This window comes from Diadema setosum, chromosome 2 (genome assembly GCF_964275005.1).
Source record: "Diadema setosum chromosome 2, eeDiaSeto1, whole genome shotgun sequence".
NCBI classification, from domain to species: Eukaryota; Metazoa; Echinodermata; class Echinoidea; order Diadematoida; family Diadematidae; genus Diadema; species Diadema setosum.
The window spans coordinates 28081445-28109067 of record NC_092686.1 but is presented as its reverse complement, the minus strand read 5'-3'; the positions used below and the strand labels follow the sequence as shown (position 1 = coordinate 28109067).

Below are 27623 nucleotides of genomic sequence, written 5' to 3'. Positions count from 1 at the left end.
AATTTCCTTTTGCTCAGAAGGCTCAAAGTTGGCATCTTAACTCACTTATATAGTAGGGTAAGTGAAGAAAGCTACAATCATGGCTGAGAATTTGCCTTAAAATATGGGGGAAACAATCAAGTCCCTTGAAAAGTCGAAATAAGAAGGGGATCCTGGGCCTATCAATATAAGGGCATTAAAACAAGCAATTAAACAAACAAATAAACAAACTGACAAAAATAAGTCTAGGTATTGACCTCTCCCTCTACCATGATTGTATAAATTGTGTGAAGACGGTCGTCCCACAAAGAATGGAGGCGTGATAATATGTTCCCATAACCCATGCATGACCTGCAATACAACCTCTGTGAATAGTCATTTTCTTTTGCGGGCATGGGATGTGAATGTCTAGGGAATGAAATTGTGACTGTCAAATTAAAGTCGCAAGCCAAGAAAAAAAAGATATGGGTAAGTATTAGACTTGCAAGAGAAAGAATGAGAGTAATTTGATGATGATGGCGATGGCGATTTAGTAGTTGGAAAGGAAAACTGGGTTCCCACTATCCAGGTCGTGATTGTTGCTTGTGGAGAATATAAAGGGAGACTCTCCCTAGACATGCTGTGTTGCATTTAAAAGCCCTCTATTACTTGAGGGCACTCTAATTGTCTATTGATTGATTTCCAATACACCTTGTGTAACCTTTTTAAAAGTCGGCATCCACTGCACATGGGGCTGTCTCCCTGGTGTGCATGTGGGTGTGTGTGTGTGTGTACACGTGTGTATGTGTGTTTAAAGTAGAGGTGAAGAATCCAAAGGGTTGTAATTCCTCTGTGAATGGAATAGACAGTCTCTTCATTTTGATTTGTGAGTGTGAGACAGGAGAGCTATGTGTTACAGACGATCCATTTCACATATTTGTGATGCTGGAATAATGGATCGCTACAGACGATCCATTTCATGTTGTAATTGTGTAATAATGGCAGAATCAAATGAAGGACATGGGTGTTGCATTGATAACAACAGCAGCTCAGTGAAGCTTGTGGCAATTTTTCCTTTCTCTCTTCTCTCTCTCCCTCGCGATCTCCGTAATGTAGCGCAATAATTCTTGCCGGAGTCAACATTGGTACAGTGGGGGGAGAAATAATTGCTAAAGGTTATTCAGCAGTCATTTCAAGAGGCAAGGGTGGCAATATGGTCGGCTCTGAATCAACGCGGATGATGCATGCTCTCACTCGGCCTTAGACTTTTGGAATTGGGTCAGAAAATGACCGTTCCCGTGATGTGCTAAACAGCTGCCACCGAGTGCTTTGGGGGCAGTTTAATGTCTGTAACATCATTACTTTCTCATTGCCCTGTGCCCAGTATCCGCCTGATATTGTGAATGGGTGCCTGTAAATTGCTTCACGACGTCATATAATTGCGCTGAGATTTTAATGTACTTGGCCATTATGAGCAGCGGCAGTTTCTTCTAAACATAGCGCCAGATGAAGAATGCTGTTCCTCAACACTTACTGCAAAACACCCCATGAATTCCACTGCAGTTAAGCAGCAGCAGGGAAATGTTGTTAGTGAATTTTATGGGTACCTATATCTCATGTTTTTTTTAAACCAAGGACAGAAAATTTGCAGTTTGTCAAAAATATTATATTCAAATGTGAAAAATGAAAGAAACAATATAGGGGATTGAATCACTATGTTTGATTAAATGTCATGTGAATTATTTTGCACATGATCATAGCAATTCTTTTACTTGCAACAAAGTTTTGGTGCATGCATATCTTTACCATAGGAATTAACAGAAAAGTTAAATTGGACAATGTATATATTTTTAAAATATATTAACACCTCAATGCAAGATGCACTTAACGTAACCAAATACCTTGTTTTTCCTAAGATAATCATATTGATGTTCAAGGGAGAGTCTGAAATTAAGCATTGAAGAATGTCTAAGTGCATAGTGTACCTTCATCCTTCGTATGCAGTTTGCTTACTGCCATATGTGGTATGTTTGCAAAGCATGTTTTATACTAAAAAACATGATATTTTCGTGGCATTAAATTTTCATGAATTGGAATCGACAGGCCTTTTTTGCGGTATGAAATCTTTGCAAGTTGCCTCTAACATTCAATGCGTATAGTGTAGACAAGAATTTTCACGTGCATTTTAATTTTGCAAATCTTGGCTCTCTGTGAAATTCACAAAATTAAAACGCATGCAAACATTCCTCGTTTTACAGTACTCAATGTCAGCTGTCGTGAATTGTGATGACAATTTAATAGCAATTTTTTGTATACTTGTTTTATTAGGACACTATGGAATGTTTGCAAACATATAAACAGAATGGTCAAGGGTTAATTTGGAATGTAAAGTTTGACATGTGCATGTATTCACTGAGGTTGTTCACAGTAGGCACCAGGAGTTGAATAGCTTGCAACTTTGGGCGTTGCTGTCGTGTGAATTGCATTCCGTGGTATGGCACATACGGAATATGGGCTTCTCTTCTGCTGAGACTTCAGAGAGCAACCTCCGATCAGGTGGTGTCGGTGAGTGCTGGGTGACTTTGTGACCCAGCAGATCAAAGTCTTGGATCCTATCAAACTGAAATTGTGGGCAGTAAAGAGGAGGCTATGGTACTGCAATGTGTTTGAAGGAAGAGCAAGCAGCATTTCAAATGTTCAAAATAAATATTGTGGCTTTTGCTTTTCCATGACAGCAGCAAACATATTGGCCCAAATTCACAAAGGTGGTACAAATGAAACCATGGTTTAAACCATGGACAAAGACCTTAGTTTTTTATGAGGTGCCAAGTGTTGCATGGCCTATTTCATTACGAAATCAGTAATTTCGTTGATGAAATGACCATTACGTTAATGAAATGATCATTTCGTCAACATAATGTTAATATTTCGTAACGAAATGAACATTTCATCTACGAAATCGACGAAATAGGCCATGCGACACTTCGCGCTCCGTACAAATTGTCCATGGTTTAAACCACGGTTTCATTTGTACCACCTTCGTGAATTCGGGCCAATGTATGTGGAAGAGCAAAATGAATTGTGTTGCTGCCTTTGAAGACATAGCTATCATTATGAGCCTGCAATGCTGTGTAGTACAGAAAGAGTCTGTAAAGGTATATTTTCTGAAGAAAAAGAAAACGAAAAGACAGGAGAAGAAGAAGGATGCATTAAAGAACTGAAAAATGGAACTGCAGAAAAGCAGCAATAGGCTTACCTCAATGTAAAAATGTGCATGGTTAGCATGCGACCACCAGTGACAAGTCCCCTCTGGTTGGGAGGTGAGAAGTGTAGTGAATCCTGTGTCAACTGAATAATCCAACTGGCTTGAATGGAGGCCAAACACAAAACACATGCACAAAAGAAAATAAAAACCCAGAACATAGAAAACTGCGGGTTATGCGAGGAGCAGAGATGATGCACACAGCAGCCAGCAGTTACTGTCGCCGAGTTTTCACGTGATAAATCCGAGAAATATGAATCCAAGACCACTGGTTGGGGTAAGAGGTTTGACGAAACGAATCCTGAGGGGGGAAAAACACGGAGGATTGGCAGAGTGCAGGCTGGAGTACTATTAAAGAGTATGAGGCAGTGCTAGCCAGACGAGGTGGTGCTAAATCTGATGTGTGATTAAAACGATATGAAAGCAATCAGGCCAAACAAGGGACGCCATGCACCTGTGCATGTGAAACGTTCAAATGAGGGGAAAGCAGTAGGCATCGCTCCGCTCCGCATGTGTGTGTGTGTGTGTGTGTGTGTTTTGTTTGTGTGTGCTGGACGGAGAGTGGAGGAGAGAGAGTGGACAAGAGAAGTTGGATGGCAGGGGGGGGGCGATCGAGGGATGATTCAGAATCGGAGAGCTTTGATCGGCAAGGTAGTGATGACCGTGGAGTGAGACACAAGTGTGGCAAGAAAGGACAACCGATCTACAGCTGATCTAGAGCTGTTGCTTTATGGTAAAAACACAGGAAAAAAGAAATGAGAGATATATGTTGAGAGGGGAGAGAGAGGGAGAGAAGATTTAGCTGAACAATAATACTCCCACGACACAAAGCCAGTCTATTGTATGTGTTGTGCTCTCTAAATGGACTATACACAACCTTTTCTCAGTGTGCCTGGTATAGTGTGGAGGTGCACACATATACACACTCTCACTTTTTTCTCTCCTTCTCTCTCCCTTTCTCCCCTCTCTCTCCCTTTCTCTCTCCCTCTCTCTCTCTCTCTCTCTCTCTCTCTCTCTCTCTTGTCACACACACACACACACACACACACACACGCACACACAGAACTTATAGCACTCATTCATTGGTCTGCTAAATCCTACGCCTTTGCAGTACCTCATGCATATTTCATGAGGCTTCAGAGCTAGGAAGGGGAGGGTGGAGTGAAAAAGGCAGGTCATTATAATATTGCAACCAGGGTGGCTGGTGTACTCCGGTTGCCAGGCAACCACCGGGTGACGTGTGGGTTGTATGGCCCAACCTTCATCATTCAGCTCTCCATCTTTTACACATGTGCGCCTTTTTGTTCATTTTTTTCTTTGATATCCATCTTTTTCTTGTATGCATCTATGTATGTATGTATGTATGTACTAGCTGTATATATGTGTGTGTGTGTATGTTTGAGTTTTCCTCTTTTTTTTCTCCGTTCCCATCTCACTGCGCAGTCAGGGAAAATGAGAAAGTCACATTATTTGATCCATTGCACATTAAACAAGCTGGCACGTAACATGCTCCTGCTATGTGTAGTCACCCATTTCAAACTAGCAGTCCTCTTGAAATATATACATATGTATTCCTCAAAAATATATATATTTCTTGAAACACAGATCTTTTTTATGACTCTCGCTTCCATACATGACAGTCGGCCGTTGATATCGAGAGATTGAGTGAGAGCCTTGGGATAATCATGCCTCCGCCCTCTCCAGTTTGATCGATGTCTTCCATTATCCACTGAACAATCGCTCAAATGTCATGTGGCGGTCGCAATGTGTTAAGTGACATTGGTGTGAATTTGAATGGGCCAAATCACTCATATCAGTCGGGCGGCCCAGTGTTGCGCACGAGTCTGGTTTTGAGAAGAAGCAATGCCATTCAGCTCCATGTAAGAGATGAAAAGGGAGAGGGATTTAAAACAAACAAACAAACAAACAAAAACAAAAAACAGAACAAACAAGAAAACACATCCAAGGAGACTGACAATTAGTCATTTACACCATTTACACATGATGACAGTCTCCCAAAAAGAAATGAAACCCAAAGTTACATTTGTGACCCAGCACCTCAAAACAAACAAAAAGTTGCCACCCATGAATTTTTAGTTAAGACCATATTCTGAAAGAGCAGACTTTAAGCTTTAAAATGATGTATAACTCAAATCAAATGGACTCTCCTAACCTATCTAAATATTGGAAAGAAAGCACAAACTCAGGAAAAGTGTGAACTGAGAAAAGAGGCTCTGAAGTACAGTGTCTATTCAAGCACTTAAAGGTAGGGAATCCCATTTGCATGCCTCAAATTAAGAGTTGTATAAATACAGTGGTATGTTGAAGAGAGTATCATTTTAGAAACTCCCATACAGTATTGAAAGTGGAAGGTAACATTTAGTACATTTTTATTGACCGTTAGATTTTGAATTGAATTTTTTTCGGGGCTCACCGGAAATTCCAGTACATTACTAGGCTACCTTTGCAGACCCATGCACTGCATGTGTGTCCATCATGTATATTTTGTGAAGAAAGTTCATCAAAACTTACAAACATTTCTATATACATTCTTGCCGCACACTCTATATGTTATTACATCAGCTCTTATACTTTTAGATTTGTGTTTATAGATTAAAAAAATACAGAAGACTGCAACAAAAAGGCTTAAGTGTGGCTGACACACAGAACTACTGAGTAGTTAAGTTTTGTGCATTATTCAAATTGTAGATAACTGTTGACTTCCAAATTTCTCAGCAGTGGCCAAAACAAGTCCCCTGAGGTTCATATTTAATGTTTTGCTGCATTTTGGGAGGTCTGTAAAAGGTATCCCCTACCTTTAATCTTTACCAAACCGTGCTGGCTGTGCGATGAATGGGACAAAAAAACAGGAAGTAAACCACCAGAGTAACAACAATGAAGGGATTATCAGATTAAACTGAAATTAAGCATGCCTCATTAACACATTCTGTCCATAATTAATGCCAACTTTCAAAGCAGTAGCACTATCCTTTCAAAAGTTATTAGAGTTGAAAGTGAAGAGTGTGGACAAGGTTTTTCAGAAATGAAAAAGGGATTCTAAGGACACACCTAATCACACTATTCTACTAAAAATGTTCGAGATAAACTGCTAAAAAAGCACACTTTCCTGCCCGTTTTATGATACCAAATTTTAGCATAATGTAAAAGAAGACCCGCTCTTTCAGAAAATATTAAAAAGTCAAGTTCGGCTAGGTTGACCCATTTCACTTATTTTCAGTCCTCACGCAAAATCAGTGTGTGCGACTTTATGTTTGTTTTGAGGTGCACGGTCACATTTAGATTTAGTGAACACAGCAACTTTATTCAGACATATCAGTGAAAGTTCAAGGAAAATCGGACAATCTGTTCAACAGTTATGAAGTTTTAAGTTTTGGTGCCACTAGCATTGAATGTGAAGACTGCATCATTTTGTGATGTCATGTATAGAGAACTAAATAAAGAAAATACAAAGAATATCCAAAGTATTCTCACTTCTCTAGCATAATGAAAGAGCACTTGACATATCGCTTTTGGAAAACAGAGAGAATGATATTACCCTTTAATGTATGTCAATAATAACTCAAGAGAATGTTATCTTTTCTAAGAAAATAAAGTTTTGTGGAATTCTCCGTATATTTTCTTTATATCATGTTCCACACATGATGTCACAAGCTGTAGTTAGTCTTCTCAACCAGCGATGACTGCACCAGAACATAGTTATATGCAAAACATTCTTCAAGCTCTCGGGATCTGTTTGGGGTTTCTTGAAGATTTTGCGAACATTGTGTATATCTTGAGTAGGTCGTGCACATGAGAGGAAGCTTTTAAATTTTTTTTAAAAGAACAAGTTACAAGCAAATCACGACCCAGATGCTGGAAACTTTCACAAAAAAAGAGGTCATTTTTTTATTATTCTCACTGAATTATAAATGTTGTCTACAAAACAACTGATGATGCTTCCAAACACCCACTTTTTGTTTGATGATCATTCAAAGCCTAAAATTCAAAGGATGGACCTTTTTTTTGACATTTTTTCAACATGTGCAAATTGTTCACATGCTCCGTGAAAACAGTCCTTTGCTCTCTACCAGCTATACGATGAATTCATTCATCTGAATGCTGACTAATGAAACAACGTATAACGAAACAACATATAACTTAACAACAGTCAGAGCATCATTTCGAACTACAACTTGATAACGAATCAGCATTTCATGGGCGTCTGAATGTATGGTGACCATAAAACGGTATAACTGGGCGGGACTTAACAGGAGTGCACACGAAAGGTGACCCTATACCTGTCACTTGCGGCGACGTCATGACCATAACAACATGCACAGTGAGAAACTGCACTTCTGTACGACGTTCTCCAGAACGGTCAAGATTAGCATCTGAACGGTCTGTTGGCGATACGATGATTCTTTATACGTCGTTTCTTTATCAAGTTTTTGTATAAACTGGCTTGCATCTGAACAGGGGATCTGCTGACCTGGTCATCACTCTGAAATGACCATCAAAATGGAGTTAGGGACATGCAGAGAATAGGAACACCTGCTCCTAATCAGTGGACCATCATTCATGTGTACTGGCAAGTCAAGACAATGAGAGCTATGATTAGAAGGAATGTTTTAGGGTTTGTTCCGTACATGACAAGGCAACACAGCAGCTGAAAGCACCAAATTTGTACCCAACGATACATGTGCTTCATTCCTGCTAATGATTAGAGATCTACTACCCAGCCTTTCACATGTTTTTCTCAAAAGGACTTCTTTGTATCATATGGAATCAAGACTTCATTTCTGTTGCAGTAACTATGAGCTGAAATCAAGACCAAAAAAAAAGAGATTTCTGTGATTTGAAAATTCATGTTTTTAGTCCCTAAAGTCACAAGGCTATTTTTGTTCACTCTACAAAATACAAAATACATTCAGATGAATCTCATGTGGGGAAGTCAGCCACAGAAGCAGTCACACATAGTACATATTTACGAAAAAGACTGAGACTATGGCGATGAATGGGATCGTATTGCAAACTGGGCCCATCCGTTGTATTTATTCAGTTCATTATCAGTTTATTATTCAGTTTATAATCAATCACAGATGCAGCAAAATGTACCTTGCCACCTTCAATTTGTCCAGTCCTGTAACACTCGGTCTCATTGATCAGTATTCAACTGCTTGTGAATTTTTGTTATTTCTCTTTGTCACTCTGATGAAAGAAGTTATTACAGGCCTTTTTAAGACTTAAATTATGTATCCCAAAGATAAAATACCAGAGACGTGGGTTTGAATTGTCTGCAGTATTGTAGTCATATTGTAATCATACATCATTATTGATTGATAGGGCCTGTATATTCCATTAAAAATAAAAGAGAGAAAAAAGGGAATGGTTCAAATTTCTTGACTGCTTAGAGAGCTATAAAGCATTGTGTTTCTTTATCTCAGTAAATTGGATACCTACCTTGCATAAATTCCCCTGATTTGGACTGTTAGATTTACCTTCATTTTCCACGTTGAAAAAAAACCAACAACAACAAAACACTACATGATAGACCATGTACAAAGCTACCTGTGAAACATTTCCTGAAAGTAATATGTAATATTTTCCACATTAACAGCACTGGGAGTCCTTCCCCCACCATCATAAGCAGGTGCACACAAGTTTGCTCTCAAGACAAAACATGTCAATTTTGGTGCAATACTGGATGCGTTGCCGAGCAACCGGCAAAATGACGTCCGAACTTTCTCATTGTCATGTCTGCGTTCTGCACTCTACTTTGTGAGTAAATATGATTATCTTATTAGGGGCAAGAAAAAGATAAGAATTCCCCCTCCTGAACATACAAGGGAGTGACATTCAAATATTGCATAGCATCAGAGGAATCCATACATTAACCCCCTCAAAACCAACAGCCTCAAAATACTATATTGATGCTGCAGAGAAGCAGGTTGCCATTAGCAGCAGCAGACTTAAGGCATCAAATGTTTTATATCTACTCCTTAGCATGGAGAGCTTACCACTTTATTGAGATGCTCTTGCTGGTTTAACTCTCACTCTCCCATCTGCTCAATTTCTTCCAACCAACATCTGTTCTTGGGATTATCATATCTCTTTCCAGAAGGATGCAAGTGACTCTGTGCTTTTGTGTTGTCAGTCCCTCCGTCCATACGTTCTTCAGTCTGTCCATCCCAGATCTTGTTACATTACACCATTTCATCTGAACTGGGGGCTATTATTCTGAGAATATAAATGTATTCTCAGAATATAAATGTATTGGTGGTTAAATAACTTAATCTAAAAGCAGCTCCCTTTTGTTTTTAGCATGTCAGCCGATTTGTTGTCCCCGCCGAACAAGTTCGAGCAGGGGACTATGAAACGGGCTCCGTACGTGTGTGTGTCCGTGTGTCCGTCCGTCCGTCCGTCCGTGCGTGCGTCCGTCCGTGCGTCCGTGTGTGCGTCCGTGTGTGATCAAAATGTTCAATTTGCTACTTCTTTGTCATTTATGAGCCAATTTTGATTCTGTTTGCTTTATATGATAGCACTACATGGGAGCTTTAAAACTTCTACACAGAATTTCAGTTGTGACCTTTGACCTATATTGTACATTTTGCTACAAAATGCTACTCCTTCGCCATTTCTAACCCGATTTCGATTCCGTTTGCTTTATGTGATGGCACTAGGTGAGGGCTTCAAAACTTCTACACAGAATTTTGACCTTTGACTTCTTTGACCTTTGACCTTGATTTTTGACCTATATTGTACATTTTGCTACAAAATGCTACTCCTTCGCCATTTTTAACCCGATTTCGATTCCGTTTGCTTTATATGATGGCACTAGTTGAGGGCTTCAAAACTTCTACACAGAATTTTGACCTTTGACTTCTTTGACCTTTGACCTTGATTTTTGACCTATATTGTGCATTTTGCTACAAAATGCTACTCCTTCGCCATTTCTAACCCGATTTCAATTCCGTTTGCTTTATGTGATAGCACTAGGTGAGGGCTTCAAAACTTCTACACAGAATTTTGACCTTTGTCTTCTTTGACCTTTGACCTTGATTTTTGACCTATATTGTACACTGGCTACAAAATGCCACTCCTTCGCCATTTCTAACCCAATTTCGATTCCATTTGCTTTATGTAATGGCACTAGGTGAGGGCTTCAAAATTTCTACACAGAATTTTGACCTTTGACTTCTTTGACCTTTGGCCTTGATTTTTTACCTATATTGCACATTTTGTTACAAAATGCTACTTCCGGCGGGGACATATATTACGCACCGCGTAATTTCTACTTTTCCTTGTTTCTCAATAAAAATGAAGTAATCCCTGTGATGATGGGCTTTTTCTGACATCACAGATAGATATGAGGAATACACAGATTTATGTCCAGTCCATGTGACGTTGGGTGCGGCTTTATTTTTGCTTTCATGCGATATGTTCATATGCTGTACAAGAGGCAGAAGGGGATTAGCTCCATAGGCTTGTCTGGTGCGTTCGGCCTTCTTGCTCTCAAACGGGCTTATTGATTTGTCTGGCAGGAGACTTCCGTGAACGGGAAAAACAGGGAAGAGTCGCTCTGAAAGGATAAGTTCCACATCCTGCTGTCAGTCCCTCAGTTCATGTATGAATATGACTCGGATTAAATCGGCCCCACCCAGTATAGGAGACAAATATATCAAACATATTCTTTCTCTCTCTCTTTTTCATTTTCATCATCTTCATTCTCTGACTCCAAATTCAGAGAGCAATATTTACATTATTGTGGTAGCTGTTGAGACTGACAGGGCTGAGAAAGCTGCCTGTGTATGTGGACAAAGAGTGATAATAAGCTCCTAGCTGTCTTCTGTTAATTTGGAGGAAAAAATTGTTTGGATATTGGATTAGCTCCTCTGCCTTTTGAGCGATGGTGGGACGCTTAATTGATGTGGATTCAACCAGATAGGAAGAAATATCTGTGGTTGTTTATAAACTGGTCACAGAGTGTCTAAACAACGGGCAGGGTTTGTCGGATCGCCTAATGGAGAGGACGGCTGACGAATTGCCGGGAGAAGTTATTCCGGGCAAGAGATAAGCGCTAACAAGATGTGTGTATCCATTCAGATATCACCACTGTCTTCATCTCATATCAGTCCCTTACATTGCAACGTGTCCAACCCCGAAACTCTCTTTCATTCTCTCTCTCTCTCTTATTCTCTTTATCTATCCATCTACCTTTCTGTCTACTGAGCTATATATGTGTATATCTATTGATCTATCTATCTATCTATCTATCTATCAATCTTTCTATTCAACTATATGTTTATCTATCTTTCTTTCCATCTGCCCATCTATTTTCCACCTCTACATTTCCAATTATCTTAACCATTCTGTCCTTGCCCTCTCCTTGCCTTTTAAGGTGAGGACAAAGTTTCATTTAATAAGCCCCTTTCACTTCTCACGTCTGCTCACATCTCCACCGTCTTGATTTGCTCTGACTCTTCTTGCCCCGTTTCAATGTATGCTTTTCATTTCTTAAAGTGCTGTATTTTTGGTGGTTTTTAGTTGAAATACAAATACCTTGCACCCGTGCTGATCCCTTTCAAAGGGTCCGCTAGGGACAATGACCGGAAGTCACCTAGCAAACAGGAATGGACATGTTTAATTTACAAGATTATTAAAGGGCAGAGTGAAAAGATGCCCCAATTGAGAGGTTAAGCTTGGTTTGGCAGGTTGTTCCAAAGGTTGACTGTTCCAGAAAAAAACAAAAAAACCCAAAACAAGAATGGACTGGAGCATGTTGATGAACAATGGAAGAGGCAAAATTTCTTATCTGCTTCTGCTTCTCTTATATTGGACAAATGCCATATCGCATATGCACATTTCTTTTGAAAAGAAATTCAGGTGTCTTTCATTTTGCTGTTTTATTTAATTGTTATTTCAGTCTTGCATCACCAGGATTAACAACCTCCCTTTTTTCTTTCATGTCTTATCTCTTCCTACGTTCCTTCCTTGTCTGGCCTCATATAAGCCCGCGGTCACACTGGCAAAACATCATAAAGTTTTCATTTGCGAAGTTCAAGATCTTGAAGTTTTGCCAGTGTGACCACAAACTTCCCCAAAACTTCGTGCCAAACTTCTCCTCGCAAAACTTCCTACTCAAATTAGGGAAGTTTCCTGGATCTCTGTCAATCATCTCCTAGTTTGAGCAGTCTGAACACTCTTGCAGCTGAAACATTGTGAAGTTTGTCACGTGACCAGTCCACCGCCTGTTTGTGGGCGGTGCCCTTGAAGCTCATTGGGATGTACGTGTGTGCGTTGTAAAATCACAATCAAAAAGGTGTGATTTCACGGAGCACGTGAACGATTTGCAAAGGACGCGAATGGAAAAAATCCAATATTCGTAAAAGTTTTTCTCCGAATGTGTTCCGACAATGAAGCTGAAAACCATTCTTGCGCAATTTGTGCAAAGTTCTCACGACGTATGTGCGAATATCGTGTGTATCATTGCTAAAGTACAACATGTTACGTACACGAAGAACACGCGACGGAAATGCAAGCAACGCAAATTTTTCAATAATCATGGGAGAAAACAATGTACCCAATGAGAGCTGGGAGCTGTCTTGTGTTGAAGTTTTCTTTTTTCTTTCCTGCATTTCTCCTTTCTTTTTCTCTCATTTCTCTATTGTGTGCGTGCCTAGAGTAATTTTCTTAGGACCTATCTTCACTAGTAAAGCATTTGATTTTTTTGCAGTTTCTCCAACACATAATCTCTAGTTTCAAATGTAAATTTGGCATACTTTAGATTAATTTTAAGAGTATTCTGCAAATTTTTTTTTTTACATAAAACATTTCTTTCTCTTTGCTAGTCTTTCATTTCTTTTTTTAATTTCTTTAGTTGTTAATAATAGTTTGATGTTTAGATGTATGCTACGATTTTGATTTGTAGAAAACGTAGGTCATACATCCCCCAAACATGCGCTAAATGTTCGTGAGAATGTCTCAAAAGGTAAGCGAACAGTTTGCGGTTACGTCGTAAAATGATTGGAAAAACTTCGCAGATTTCGCGAAACATACACGAGACATTCTCCAAAGTTTCGGGGTGTGTTTGGGGTTTCACGAACATTTTGCGAACATTGTGCGTGTTTTGCGAAGGTCTTGCGCATATGACAAGGCTTTAAAGACACTTTCGAGAACAAATCACGACGAAGTGTGCAGAAAAGGTTCGCTAAAAATTCCGCCGAAGTAAAAACGGCATTCGCGAACAATTGACGACGCTTCCGAACCCTCACGTTCATTTGACGGTCTTTTGCAGACTAAAATACGAATGCTGGATTTTGCCATTTGCGTCCTTCGCAAATCGTTCGCGTGCTCCGTGAAATCACACCCGTAGCCATCAGACAGCGCATTCTTTCTTCTTTGTTGCACATGTGCACCAGGAACCCTAACTTTAATAACTGAAACATCGAAAAGTGTGGCTTCCAGTGTTTAAAGATGAACAAGCTTCATGTAGACTTCTCAAAGTTAAACTTCATGATGTTTTGCCAGTGTGACTGCAGCTATTGAGTTTTTTTGCATTTTTTTTTTCTCCGTTTCCCTGAATACAGGGAGTTGAGGTGCTTAGGAACTTCTGTCTATCAAGTTTCACAGTCACCAAGTAATAAAACCGCGCTCCAGATTTTTGAATGTTTATAGGATATTTGATATAATTGGGTCTCTGGAGGGAATCATCATTTTTTTTTCTTAGTGTGACAGTTGAGTACAGTACAACATACATGTATGTTTGTTGGAAGTGAGTAATTGCATAAAAGACTGAAAGTTGCTAACTTTTGGCTGTAACATCTTGGAAAGAATCAACAATGCTAGTCAGAACTGGCTACAGAAAGAATTTTCAACAGCTTTCTTGCAAGGACTAACTCTTTCCGAGAAAGGCTACAGACTAGATTAGGACAAAACATAGAATGCTTTCAGAGCTTGAGAGAAGTCAACATAACTTGAGACAGACTTGGGAATTGTGTGATAAAGACAACTGTGTAGGAATCCTTCCCTCCATTGAACCTGACAGCTTACCTTTTTGTGCCTCATTCCACCTTCCCCCCCCCCCCCCTTGAAACATCCTCATCTTCACTCTCCAGTCAGAGAAAAAACACAAGAGTGCCGAATCAGTGGAAGTCATTAGGAAGTCACATCACTCCGGCGACTTTAGTTTTTAGGGTGCTTAAGCGGAACCCGGTGCCGGCAACCAGGGGGAGCGTGACATGCATCCCGTGTGAGCCTGCACCCTGGTTTGTTTTGACAATCGATTTGCAGACTTCCGATACATTCTCGGATGGCTCCCCCTCTTGTCAGCCTGCCCTGGGCAGCCACCAAACCTTTAGAAGCAGGATTTAAGGAAGAAGAAGGAGGAGGAGGAGGAGGAGAAAAAGAAGAAGAAGAAGAAGAAGAAAGAGAAAAGAAGATGAAGGAGAAGGAAGAAAAAGAAGGAGAAGGAGGAGAAGAAGAAGGAGAAGATGAAGGAGATGATGACGATGACAAAGAAGAAGGAGAAGAAGGAAAAAGAAACAGGATACTGTACAAGCTGTTATTTTCACGAGGGTTTAATTTTCGCAAATTTCGCAAATTACTGTTGGACCGTGAATTTGACACCATGCGAAAATGATGCCATCCACTAGGCTGATAATGCACTTATGACAGCCTCGGTGTCAGATCGCAAAAACAACATCTCGCGAAAATGTCCCTGACCTCCACATTCGCGAAAATATCTGTACGCAAAAATAACAGCTTATACAATAAATGAAACTTACTTTTTTAAGGATGTGTTTTCTTCTTTTTTTGTGTGTGTAGGGACAGTTACCCAATCTCTCACAGATTGAGATGAAGGGATTCTTACTAGTATCGAAACCTTAAAAACAGATGCTGAATTAATGACAATTTCTGAGTAGTTTACGCATTCATAGTCTTGTCATCACATGTCATCACTGCCTTCAAAACTTTGTCTAGAGAAAAATGGAGTATCGATATTGACTTCAGTCATTTATTACAAAGTTACATTATTAGAATGTTGCAGCACATCTTTCATCATTTCCTTGATACACATCTTCTTCTAGGTACTGAAATAAATCACAAACAGGCCTTGTACATTTCTAGGTTCCTGGCTGGATGTCGCTGGAAATAAAACAAACATTTTTATAATGCCTTTCATCTGCTTACAGAGGCAAGATGGAAAATGAACAGGGGGTACTGGAGATTGCAAAACATGAACCCTAGACCAATTTGAAAAAAAAAGATAAGCAGAGAGTGTATCACATATTTAATATGTCCATTAAATGAGGTTTACACAAGAAAGTAATATTCGAGTCTCTGTGTCAACATTTTGATTTCTGACTTCTTCATTTTTCAGGAAAATCTGACTAATTCGATGATGAAGGTCCTTTTTCTTGCGCGCTCTCTGGCAAGTTTTTATATCTCTGTGTCATTTTTTTTTTTTAAGTTTCATACTCTGTATTAAGAAGGTTGTATCATGATTTGCATAATTCACCCATTAAGAATGAGATTTCTTTCCAGCCTCAACCCCCCCCCCCACTTTCTCTTGTGAAACAAAATTTTCACCAGTGACGCTGTGATGGAGGCTTTCAGTCCCACCTGCCAAGATGGCGGGCCGACTTTGGCACCTTGATGCTCCCTTCCAGCATCTGTCATCCCTGTTTCGCGGTAATGATGTGGAGCGGGATCTTGTCTTTCGGAAAGCGAGACATTCGTCTTCTCGGGGCTGATTCACTAGCTAGCTGCTCTCTTGCACTCACTAATGGCAGACACTTAATCTGTTCTTGCCACTTAGGATTGCGCATCTCTTCTCACTTGGAAAACACACATAAGTCGGTATTGATTTACCTGCAGCCCATTAACTTGCAAGTCTTCGACTTTTTGTTAGCTGTCCTGACAACACACATCTTTTTCCATTCTTTCCCTAGATTTACTGCAAAGAGAAAAACACCCCCAGTTAAATTATTCCCTTTCAATTAAGGATGTAGGTTTTGTTATATGTCTACTATTTAGGGATTTCTTGAAGATTTGCTGGCTAGGAGAAGAGTGTGATAAAAAGGCAAAATTTGGTATTTGCGCCACTTCAGAAAAAGTGCATATTCTTTGACAAATACTTGATTGCAGTCATCAGAGCATGAGATGTGTCAGGGTCCATGTTAGAGTAGACTGATATACATGAGGCTAGTGAATATGATTAAATGAATTTCATCAAGTCCATGAAAAATCCAACCCTATCCATCTTGAATATATTTCCTCCATGACATCGCATCATCCACCCTTGTCAATCCACAGTGGTTGATGAAAATAATTATACCCCTTTAATATTTGAATATTTGAAGATGAATAGTTAGCTGAATATGCAATAATGCTAATCATGTAGGCGTGAACAATGTTGACTTTTACTTTTACTTTTCATATTGGAAGCATGTGATATTTCCGTACATGTGTATGTGTACATACATATAGTTATATAAACATATATGTGTACATATACATTTATATATTATAATTCCATTAATCTGAAATTATCGAAGGATGTAGTCTTCCTCAATTTCATCTGTTCTCCCAGAATGAGAATGGCATATTCACACGTGTACACACTCCACAGAATCAGCCATTTACATTACAGATGCATGAATTCAAGCTGATCTTCCTTTGCTAATGGCTCATCAGTCTTAAAGGCAATCAAAGCATTTCTCATCCGCATCTTTCATTGCAAGAGGATCGACCAAAATAACCACACCATGTGCCATCCATTGGTGGAGACATGGGATTACACAGATTTAATGTTGGCGCAGCAAAAGGCGCAGCATTTGCATAAAGAGTCGGAATGCTGGATGCTGCGCCGTTTCGCCCCGCGACTGCGACATTTCCTGGCCTGCGGATCGCGAGAAGTGTCAACAAAGTTCAGGATGTGCAGCGAGTATGAATTATGTATAGTGCTCAGTTTCATGTAAAGTTGGAATGGGGGGGGGGGGATGGAGAAAATGGAGGGAATGGCAATATACAGCATTCAGATAATGGTGCAGCGTTGGGGTAAGATAAACGGGGATGCTACATGTACCCCTCTTTGCCTTGTGGAGGGGAAAAGTGGCCTGTAGCAATTGTGGGCCAAAGTACCATATGGCCCTACGGTGTCTGAATTGTTGTCCTATAATACCCAGAGTAGCATTATGTTGAATAGATGAAGATACTGGACTTAGAGGCATTAGTGTAGCCCTGGTTTCACTGGGAATGGTTCTTTTGTTCATGACTGAACGACGGACTTGTTGAAGACAGGGGCTTACGTTTCCATTTATTCGAAGGTTGCTGCTTCACTATTTCTCCTTGAAAGAGGACTAAAGACCATTGGCAGATTAAGCTACTCAGAATAAATGTAGAGCTGGCTAATGCTACTAAGCAGAATGGAGAATAAACTGTAGAGGTGTAAGGATATTACCTGTAAGGATTTAGCAAATGAGGTCAGCCTCATCTACATTTACTTGAGTTCATGGAATGTGCGGTACTACAGTCCCACATCATGAACTCAATATACAATCAGATGTGTATCGGGGAATATGAGAATAAGAGTCTCTAACTACGTAATCTAGGTATTACAAAGACCTGAGTAGCATATGTGTGTGATCTGAAGAAAAATCTAACCTCACCAAATAGGCCCTACTGTAAAAGTGGAAATATTTGCATATTTTGCGTGCCATGAAACTGGTACAAAAATGCAAATACATTAATTTTGGGCTTGTTGTACTTAACACTGTTTTTTTTTTATTTCACAGATTTGAATCAAAACCCGTGAAATTTATTTTACGCGGCTGAGTGCGAAAAATTGTTCATGTAAATATTTCCCATTTTATGGTAGCAGTGCATTCAACTTTGTTGTGTCTGTAAGGAAGTTTTCTACATATCAGTGATGGTATCTATTTTCAGTCTAATCATTTTCTGTTCTAATATTCTTAGTGTTTGGTAAGAATGTAGCCAGGTGCTACACATCTACTTTCCCTGTTTGCCCCGGACAACTAAAGGTCTCTATCTGGCAAGTAATGTGGATGGATGCTCACTTGCCAGCTCAAATTATTGGGGCCCTTGCCTGAAATGCCCCATTAGGGAAACTGGTAGAGATATTCATTGTAGTGCCCCAGTATGGTATCTAGGCATTATTTCATTGCAACATGATGTGGTGTGATAGTCCCATGTCGTGTCCTTGGTGAGATTTCTTTTTTTCTTTTATCTCAAGGACTTTAACGATTGTGATGCTCTTAAGTGAGATGCCCTGAGCATTGGTTATGCACATTTGCATTTGTCGGTGCCACGAGTGCTAGATTTCGGTCACAGTGGCCTGATTTTAGCCATGGTATTCATGCGACTGCTTTCTCGGTGTCATCCCTGAAGCCCCAAAGCCCAAACCCTGTACTGTCATTATCCATTCCGTCTTTGCTAGACATGATTGGGGGTAAAGAGAGTGAAAAAAAAAATTGTAAGATAAATCTCTCAGAAAGTGTTACACAAGAGAGAGAATAGGAACATGTTGCATATCTCAAAGATCAAGATCTAGAATTAGTGTCACAAATTTGTGGTGATTTGCAGTTGCAGAATAACCTCATTGCATATTCAAAGGGAAATTATTCGTTCCATTCTCCTTCTTCCTGTCTTCATTGCATAAAGAAGGCTTTATTCCTTAACACAATCTCAACAGCTTGTGTTTTCAGAAGGAAATAGGTAAAATGGCGCTTAACTTACTTTTGTCTCACCCACACAAAAAAAAACACCCACACAATAACAGACATCAACATCAACATACGTAAGCCTGTTATCTTTAAACACTCTTCACTGAAATAAAATGTTTTATTTTTATTTCAAGCCACTGTTTACCATTGGTAGCAGTGATTAAAAAATGTTCGAGTAATCACATTTTGATGCATATAATGTATTGTTTCTTTGTCAAGTAAACGCAGTCATATCACACCTATCCTGAAGAGTCTTCATTGGTTGCCTGTACAGGAGCGAATTCGGTTTAAGATACTTCTTTTGGTTTATCATGTTATTGAGGGAACAGCTCCTGATTACAATGTTTGTTTGTTTCGTCAATACCAACCTTCACGAACTCTTCGATCCTCAACTTCAGGTCTCTTACATATTCCGTTTTCTAGGAAATCTTGGGGGGAGCGTGCTTTCGCTCACGCTGGACCAACACTGTGGAATTCACTTCCTCGTGAGCTGAAAAACTCAAGCTCTATAACATCTTTCAGGAGTAATTTAAAATCCTATCTGTTTAGCAGTGCATTTTGAAGACCAGTGTCTTTTGAAGACAGACTTTCATGTCTTTTTTTTTCTGCTTCTTCATCTTCTTCTATTACTGTGATGTACTTGTATCTTCAGTCTGTTTGCTTTGATGTACCTATTGTAAAGCGCCTTGAGCATTTAATCAAAGTGGAGAACGGCGCTATAGAAATTGTATGTATTATTATTATTATTATTATTATAGTTAAGTTTTATTACAAAGCATCCTACCACATCAAAATTTTGCAATAAATCTACAAATATGAGGAGATATCACAAATTTTCTTGATAAACCATGACTGTAGATAGTTTACTATAGGAACAATTTTGATAAAACTATTGTTCACACTTTGTATATTCAACAATACTTGATATTGACATTGCTGATTAACACTTTTACATTGGTTGTTTATATCCCTAACTCACATTTTAGAACTATTTTGAAGCACTAGAGCTGGGTAGTATGGGTTTTGTTTTCATCTGCAAATGGTAAATTGTGCCTTTAAAATAACTTCCAAAACCCCCACAGACTGACCTTCTATTCAAAAGTACTATACTTGAATTTCCTGTGTTCTATTTACCTTTACCTTTTAGATATATGACATAAGTACATACATTTTTACCTGGTGAATAATCCAGGTGTGAAAAGGGTCCATAAAACTGCGCCTTACAAATTATGTACATAATGATATTTCAGGTGCCACAGAACATTTTTTTGTTTAAAGGTGGAGAGGTTGTCGATCATTAGTAACCTATATATAGATGTATCACCTCAGTCCTTGTTCTGTGGCCCCTGTATTTGTTTACTGTAAAACCAGAAATGTTTGCATGCATTTTAATTTCTGGAATTTCAAAAAGAGCCAAAATTTGCAAAATTAAACTGCACGCAAAAGTTCTTGTCTACACTACATGCATTGAATGCCAGTGGCAGTTTGTGAAAATTTCATGTGCCGATAAAGGCCGTCTGCTCCAATTCACAAAAATGTTATGCCGACAAAGTGTCTTGCTGTACAGTAAATTATTTTTGCCCTTTGTTGTCTCTTTATAATTTTGTCTGCCTACTCATGCAGTTGTGTAATATGACAGTGTTCTTCTGTTTTATACCACTTTGATAGTAACATTACATCATACTGTGTCACCCCCACTTACTCCTCCTCTCTCTCTCTCTCTCCCTTCTACCAATCTCCAGGTCTGCCACACCCTACCACGGCTTCATGATCATGAATCGCCTTAGTCTCCACAACCTGACTGAGCCCATCACCAAGGAGCTGGAATACACCCTACAGGAACCCTTCCTTCTCTACAAGACCACCAAAGGTTGGTAATGACGATGATGATGATGAAACAGCGTTTTGATATAGTGCAATTTATTTAAAGAAACATTCAAAAACACCCGGCTCCCTCAATGTGTCACACATTATTCACAAATTTGCTGGAAAGGATAAGTCTTCAGTTCAGATATAAAGGTATTAAGGTTGTTACAATTTCAAAGCGGGACTGGTAGAGAGTTCCACAGATGTGCAACAGAAGAGAAGGCTCTATCCCCATACATTTTTAGGTTGGTATTGTGGGCACATGGACATCTACACCGCACACACTTTGCTGTATATTGTCCAGGTATTGCATTGTCATTAGGTCATTCAGTCCTTAGGTCATCTGAAGTATACCCTACAGAAACCCTTCCTCATCTATAAGACCACAAAAGGTTGGTGATGACCCCTTAACCCTCCATCTGCACTGCACACTCTCTGCTGTATGTTGCCAAAGTGTTGCATTGACATTGGTCATATCACTGGACTTTTAACCCCCTGTTATATTTGCCATCTACCAAGTGTAATGATTTGACAACAGACAGCCATATCTGGTTCAAGTTCTCATCTTTAATCAAAAGCAGTCTCATTTATTTAGCTAGGGCTCCACACTGCCTTTTGTTGTTTGTTTTTTACTTGCCTAATATGAAATGTTACAGTTGTACATGCCCCAAGCAAGCGAGCAAATTCAAGTGTTGAGCCCTGATTACTGTAAAACCAGAAACATACATGGCATGAAACTTGTTCATTAGAGCCAACAACCTTTTTTGCGGCATAAAACTTTCACGACTGCCAGCCATTAAAAAAAAATTACAAGTATATACCACATGTACTAGTAATCCAGTGATTTGTTTGGCATACACTGCTTGTTGAACACTCAACAAAACTGAATGTGCACTACTAAACACATAGTTAAGCAAAAAATAAACAAAAAACCAATGTGCACCAGTAGTACATATACTAGTGGTTGACTTCAGATGTATACAGCATTGTACTGGCATTCAGTGCATTGTGTAGGGAAAACAAAAACAAATCACTAGTGTGTACTTTACTTTTGTGAATCTTAGCTCATTGTAAAATGTGTGAAAGTCTCCTGCATGCAAAAAAAACAAAACAAAACAAAGCAAAACGAAACAAAACAAATCTTGTTTTATGGTATGAAAGTCATTGTCTGTAAAAAGCTGGCTAGTGATTTACTATGTCTATTGGGACTTGAGAGTCTGGTAGGGAAAGGTTAAAGAAGAAGTCCACCCTGAAAATCAATTTGTGTGAATAGAAGCAGAAAAATCAGGTGAATAAGACAGTGAAAGTTTTAACAAATTCTAGTGAAAGCTATGCAAGTTGGGATTTTTTTTTTCAGTTGTGATGGGTCAAACACAAATTGGCAGTTTTATGATGTCACACAAGAGCTCACCCCTATTTGCTCTGTACTATGAAATTAGAAATTTTTAACTTCAAATCAAATAATTTTTTTTTTTTTAAGTACAACAATTTAAATATATTTTTATACAACAATTGCATTGAAAAAAAAATGTTTGTCATCATCAGTAATAAAAATTAACAGAAGAGATTTTATGGAATTTTATGCACGGAGCAAATAGAAAGTGAATTCAATTACTTTCAGGCAAAATTTAGTCAAATTTTCATTGTCACTTTTTCTGATGCTATTCAAATGATTTTTTTTTTCCAGGTGGACTTTCCTTATAATGCATGCCTGCCACAGAATTCATGAAACAGTCCTCAAACTTTTCAGCATTTTTATTTCTCTCCAAGCATTCACCCCCCCCCTTAACCCTCACTTTCTTCCCATCTCTTGGCTGTAGAATCAAATAGAATCCTTCCTCCATGCTCTTCCTTCCTCCATTGAGATATAGAATCAATATTTACACCTCGGGGTGTCACAGAGAGAGGGAGAGATGTATTGGTTTTTATTTCGACATTCATGGTTTGCAAATGAAAGCAGAAGAGTCAGTGGCTGTCAGGTGATGGATTATCCTATCTTCTCATAATGGATACATTTCTGATGGGTAGCCAGGGACATTTTTACAGCTTCTTCTTTTTTTTTCTTCTTCTCCTTCTTCTCTCTCCCTTTCTGTCTCTCATACGCTCATGCATCAGTCTTTCTTTAGCCTGTTTGCATGTCAGCAAGATAAATAATATCTCACTTTTGCACATATCTGAAGGGCATTAATAAAAATAACAGAAAGTTCTCACATATTTCTGCTTGCCATCCCACCCACCCACCCCCCCCCCAAAAAAAAAAGAAAAAGAAAAAGAAAAGTGATATGATTTGTATAAAACAGTCAAAATTTATATAATTTTAGTGGGATCAGTTAAAAGCAGCTAATCATCCCATTCCAATTTCCTTACAATTTACTAGAAACATTGAAACAGAACCAACCTCAGAACCTTTGCTTTTATGGTCAACCAAACTCCTTGGCTTGTTAACATGTAGTGTAATTTGATGGGATATGGTTTTAATGGAGGAATGTGTAGCATGGCCTTGTGTACAGCTAGTGAAGGGATTTCAGAAGAAAAAGGTCACATGGGTTTACGAGACCTTTGCAAAGCTCACTTCTGCCTGGTGTAGTATAGATGATATCTTGAAAGAGTTCACTATGGGGTAAAGCTGAATTGACATTTTCTTGGAAAGTAGATAAAGCAAAAATTAGGAATGTTCACATGGTAGTAAAATCAGCTACAGCCCTACTTAATACACAGTGAGGATTTCATTAGGAAAGGTGACCCTATAAGCCAAACATAAACTCTACCCACAAACATAACCCTAACCCTAATCCTAATCCTCACTATCAAACTAAACCTAAAGCCCTGTCACAACCCTGACCATAACCCTAAGTCTTTGGAGAAAATAAGACCAGAGCAATTGATGCAGAAGCAAATGTTGTGTCACCCTCTATGACATACACACCACTTTGGGGCTGGCCATGCTTACAGTTTTATTCTGAGGGCCAGCATCTAGATCAATTGTAGTTTTCTGGAATAGAGTTTGAGCAGAAAGCCCTCCCCCTTCAAATAAAAGAATTCAGTTGAAACACATCAGTCACACATGTGATAAAACAAAAGATGATAGAAAACTATCACATGTTTCATATCTATGAAATGGTACATTCCTTTTTGTTGAAGAAATGTTGTAGTCCAGTTACGAGAATGTCTTCACATCAGCATCAGATTATGTTTTCCGACCTCTTTTGTTCATATACACACTCATGCACACACACACACACACACTTTCTCTGTCTTTCTGTTTCTTTTACTCTCTCTCTCTCTAACCACACACACACCCTCACATACCCACACACAGACTCATATACATGTATATGTATGTATATATATATAATGTATTATACAAACCATCTATTTTTCTATCTTTTCCCCCTCTCACCAACACACACATTTGCTCTTTCTTTTTCTCTCCTTCTCTCTCTATCTATCTTTGTATATATAATTATATATATATATATATATATATATATATATATATATATATATATATATATATATATATATATATATATATATATACATTTATATATATATATATACATTATAAATAAATATAAATATACATTATCGCTGTATTATCGTCGACAACATAAAAATGTCTAGTTTGATGTTATTACAGTCGTCTGTCACAAAACACATAAGATGAGGATACTGCATTGGTGTTTTTGTTATATACCTTCATCTCAATTAATAACACGAGTTTGATATGAAATGTATTCAATAATATGCAATTGATTATGTATATTATTATTGGAATATCTTATATACAGCTGTAATTACGGATTGATTGATTACACAGTCATTATAGACTCATGCCAGTTAGATTTATATTAGTATATATATATATTAATATATATTTATTAGTGTAGCCATACGAGTGAGTCATTTTTGTATCGTTACAGCCCTGATGAAGGTCCGTTTGGGACCGAAAGCTCGGCAGCAATAAACAGGCACGTTGACCCTAGCTACGTCCACCTGGCTCTTCTTTTCACACTGACTATATATATATATATATATATATATATATATATATATATATATATATCTGTTTATCTATCTTTCTGTCTATCTATCTATCAATTCATTTATTTATATATCTATCTATCTATTCCTATATATTCCTATCCATCTATCTATTCTGTCTATCTATCTATCTATCTCAGTCACTGTCTCTGCTGTATATCCTTACTCTTTTTCCCATCCTTGCCTGGTTTCTTGCCTTTACATTTCTCCCTTTATTATTTTTGACGTTCTACACCCTTTATTCAATTTCTTGCTTTCCTTCTCCTTCCACTCCTGTTTGTTTCTCTTCTTCATTCTGTTCATTCTATCTTCTACTTTACCATTGATGTTTCCCATTATTATCATCTTCTTCTTTTTCTGTTTTATCTTTCTTATACCCTCTACTTATAGGGGCTCAGTTGTTCCTGTGTCATGTCTATAAGGATTTTAGAATCTTGATTGCAAAGGGTTAAGATCTTTTGTCCGATAATAGATATGATTATGAATGCAATCAGGTTCATACACAATATCAGGTATTTATAGAAAGTGACTCCTTTAACGAAGGCAGGCAGGTTCATACACAATGTTTGGTATTTATAGAAAGTGACTCCCTTTCTCCGTCTAGGCGCGTTGCCAAACAACTCGCTCTGACAAAATTCTCATTTGTTTGACTCGCATGTACGGGATGATATTGATTGAATGAACAAATAGAAGGGAGAATGACAAGGGGAAGAAAAAAAAAGTTAAGTATGGTGAGGAGCCTGTAGGACAAGTCTCAAAGTTAAATGATGTATGCTTCATGCTCACTTCTTGTCACATAGATTTGATTTCAGACCTGCCGTGGGAGATCATTTGAACACCGATGAAATGCATGAGCCTTAAACGAAAGTGACATCAGGCTCCTTTGTGAGAATGCACACAGGACACCAACCCAGTGGACTCAAATCAGATGCTAAATGTGTTATCCTAACCTATAAGTGTGAGATTTGATAACAATCTTGGCAGTTTTAAAGCAAAGCTAAGAGTGGTGCTTTATAGTTGCCAACAATTAGTAAGATTTATTAATTATTTGTAATTTCAGCATTTGACTGGTATTTATCACCTTATAAAATTCTGATTTTTTAGCAGTTTTTACAATAAATATACTGTGTGCTTCTATGGAAAACAATCCACTTATAGTCATTCTTATGAGAATGATCAGTAAATATGCAAAAACTTGTTGGCAGCTGCGGCGTTGATCAAAAACATTTCTGCCTTGAGCTTGTTTTATATTCTTCTTGTAAAAGTGTTATGATTGAGAAAAATATGCATCTGGAAAGATATTCCAATTAAAAGATTAAAAACAACATGGAAAATTTCAATTTTTTTACATGGTAAATATATGCATCTAGAAAGATATTCCTTCAAAAAGATAAAAACAACATGGTAAATTGCAAAAACAAGTCGCAGATCTGATGATGCAAGAGTTCATTCTCACATCACCGTGTCTTGTGGATGATACAAGAGTTTGCCAGTCTCGAAGTGAGACTACGCTCGATGCCTGAGAGATTTCCTGCTCAGTGTACGGAGGATGCGGGGAGACAGGATGGGGGGATGGAAGCCGAGCTGATGGGAGAGAGTCTTTACTCAGCTGGGAGTATTTCACTAGCACTGTGTGTTTGCCATACATCACAGGGTCAGGGAAAGTACCTGATAATAATCACTCGTAGAGAAAGAGAAAAAAAGAAAGAAAGAAAGAAAGATGGAAAAAAGAAAGATTGAGAGATGGAGCGAGAGAAGTGGACTGAGCTAAGAATAGACAGGAAGAAAAGAAATGCAAATTGAAATACTTTAAGTAATGGGAGAGATAGAGAGGGGGAGAACTGGCAGTTTTGATTTGAACAGAATTATTGCAGGGCAAATGCAACAAAAAAGGAATAAAATAAGACAGTTCAAGTTATGACAAACAGTCAAACAGGAGAGATTTAGAGGGAGAAAAAGAAGTAGATAGCGAACGGGGAAAAGAAAGAGAAAGAGAGCTAATTTGGAAGGGAGAGAGTAGATGAGGGGTAGGTAAGAGATAATTATATAATGGCTCTCTCTAATACACAATAGCTGTGTAAGTGTTGTTGCTATCTAGCAGACATGTCGTTTAAGATTGCCTTTGCCTTGTTCACAAGCTTGAAGGAAAGCGTGATAGTCACTCTAGCCTGTTGCCATGGTGATGTGGAATCTTTCTGATTCTATCGACTGCTGGCGTACAAGGGGCTACAAGCTGTGATGAGACAGGCCGTGAGAAAAACAAGATGGTGGGTGAGACGGGAGGGGGAGGGGGAGATGAGAGGTGTAGGTAACTTTGCAGCAGGCAGTGATCAGGATCAAGAATATATGGGATGGTCTGTGGTTGGATTGTTGCTGTTTTTTCTTCTGTTCTATGAGAGGCGGGGATGCTTGAAAAAACGTTCAATGGATGTCACCTCCTTTCATGTCGCAGGGCGATAAACAGATTCTGCGCGAATCTCCAGGTGTGGCTGTCCGTGAAGCGGATGCGTCAACATCCACTGTCCACCGTCCTCTGTGATTACCCAAGAGTGAGACCCTGCGATGGCGGGGAGGGGGGCATGAGTTACAGTCCCAGAGACTCGGAGAGGGGATCGTTGCGTTCCCCCCGGCAAGGCGCTGCATCCCATTTCAATCACGGAGCCGAAGAGGATAATGGTCAGAGCTCACTGGACCCGGAGCATTAGATAGCCAGCACAAGTCACTTAGCAAATTAAAGGATAAGGAGATAT

General features: G+C 38.8%; 1 protein-coding gene across 1 annotated transcript in view; it reads left to right on the top strand.

Annotated features, from left to right (window-relative positions):
* LOC140243847 (mRNA-decapping enzyme 1A-like) overlaps nt 1–27578 on the top strand; it is a 117131-nt gene extending 89553 nt beyond the window's left edge. The window contains exons 3-4 of the mRNA XM_072323522.1: nt 20706–20837; nt 27326–27578. Of these exons, the coding sequence (XP_072179623.1) occupies nt 20706–20837; nt 27326–27578 (385 nt within the window). The remainder of the gene's footprint in view (nt 1–20705; nt 20838–27325) is intronic.
* Nucleotides 27579–27623: the final 45 nt, after the last annotated feature.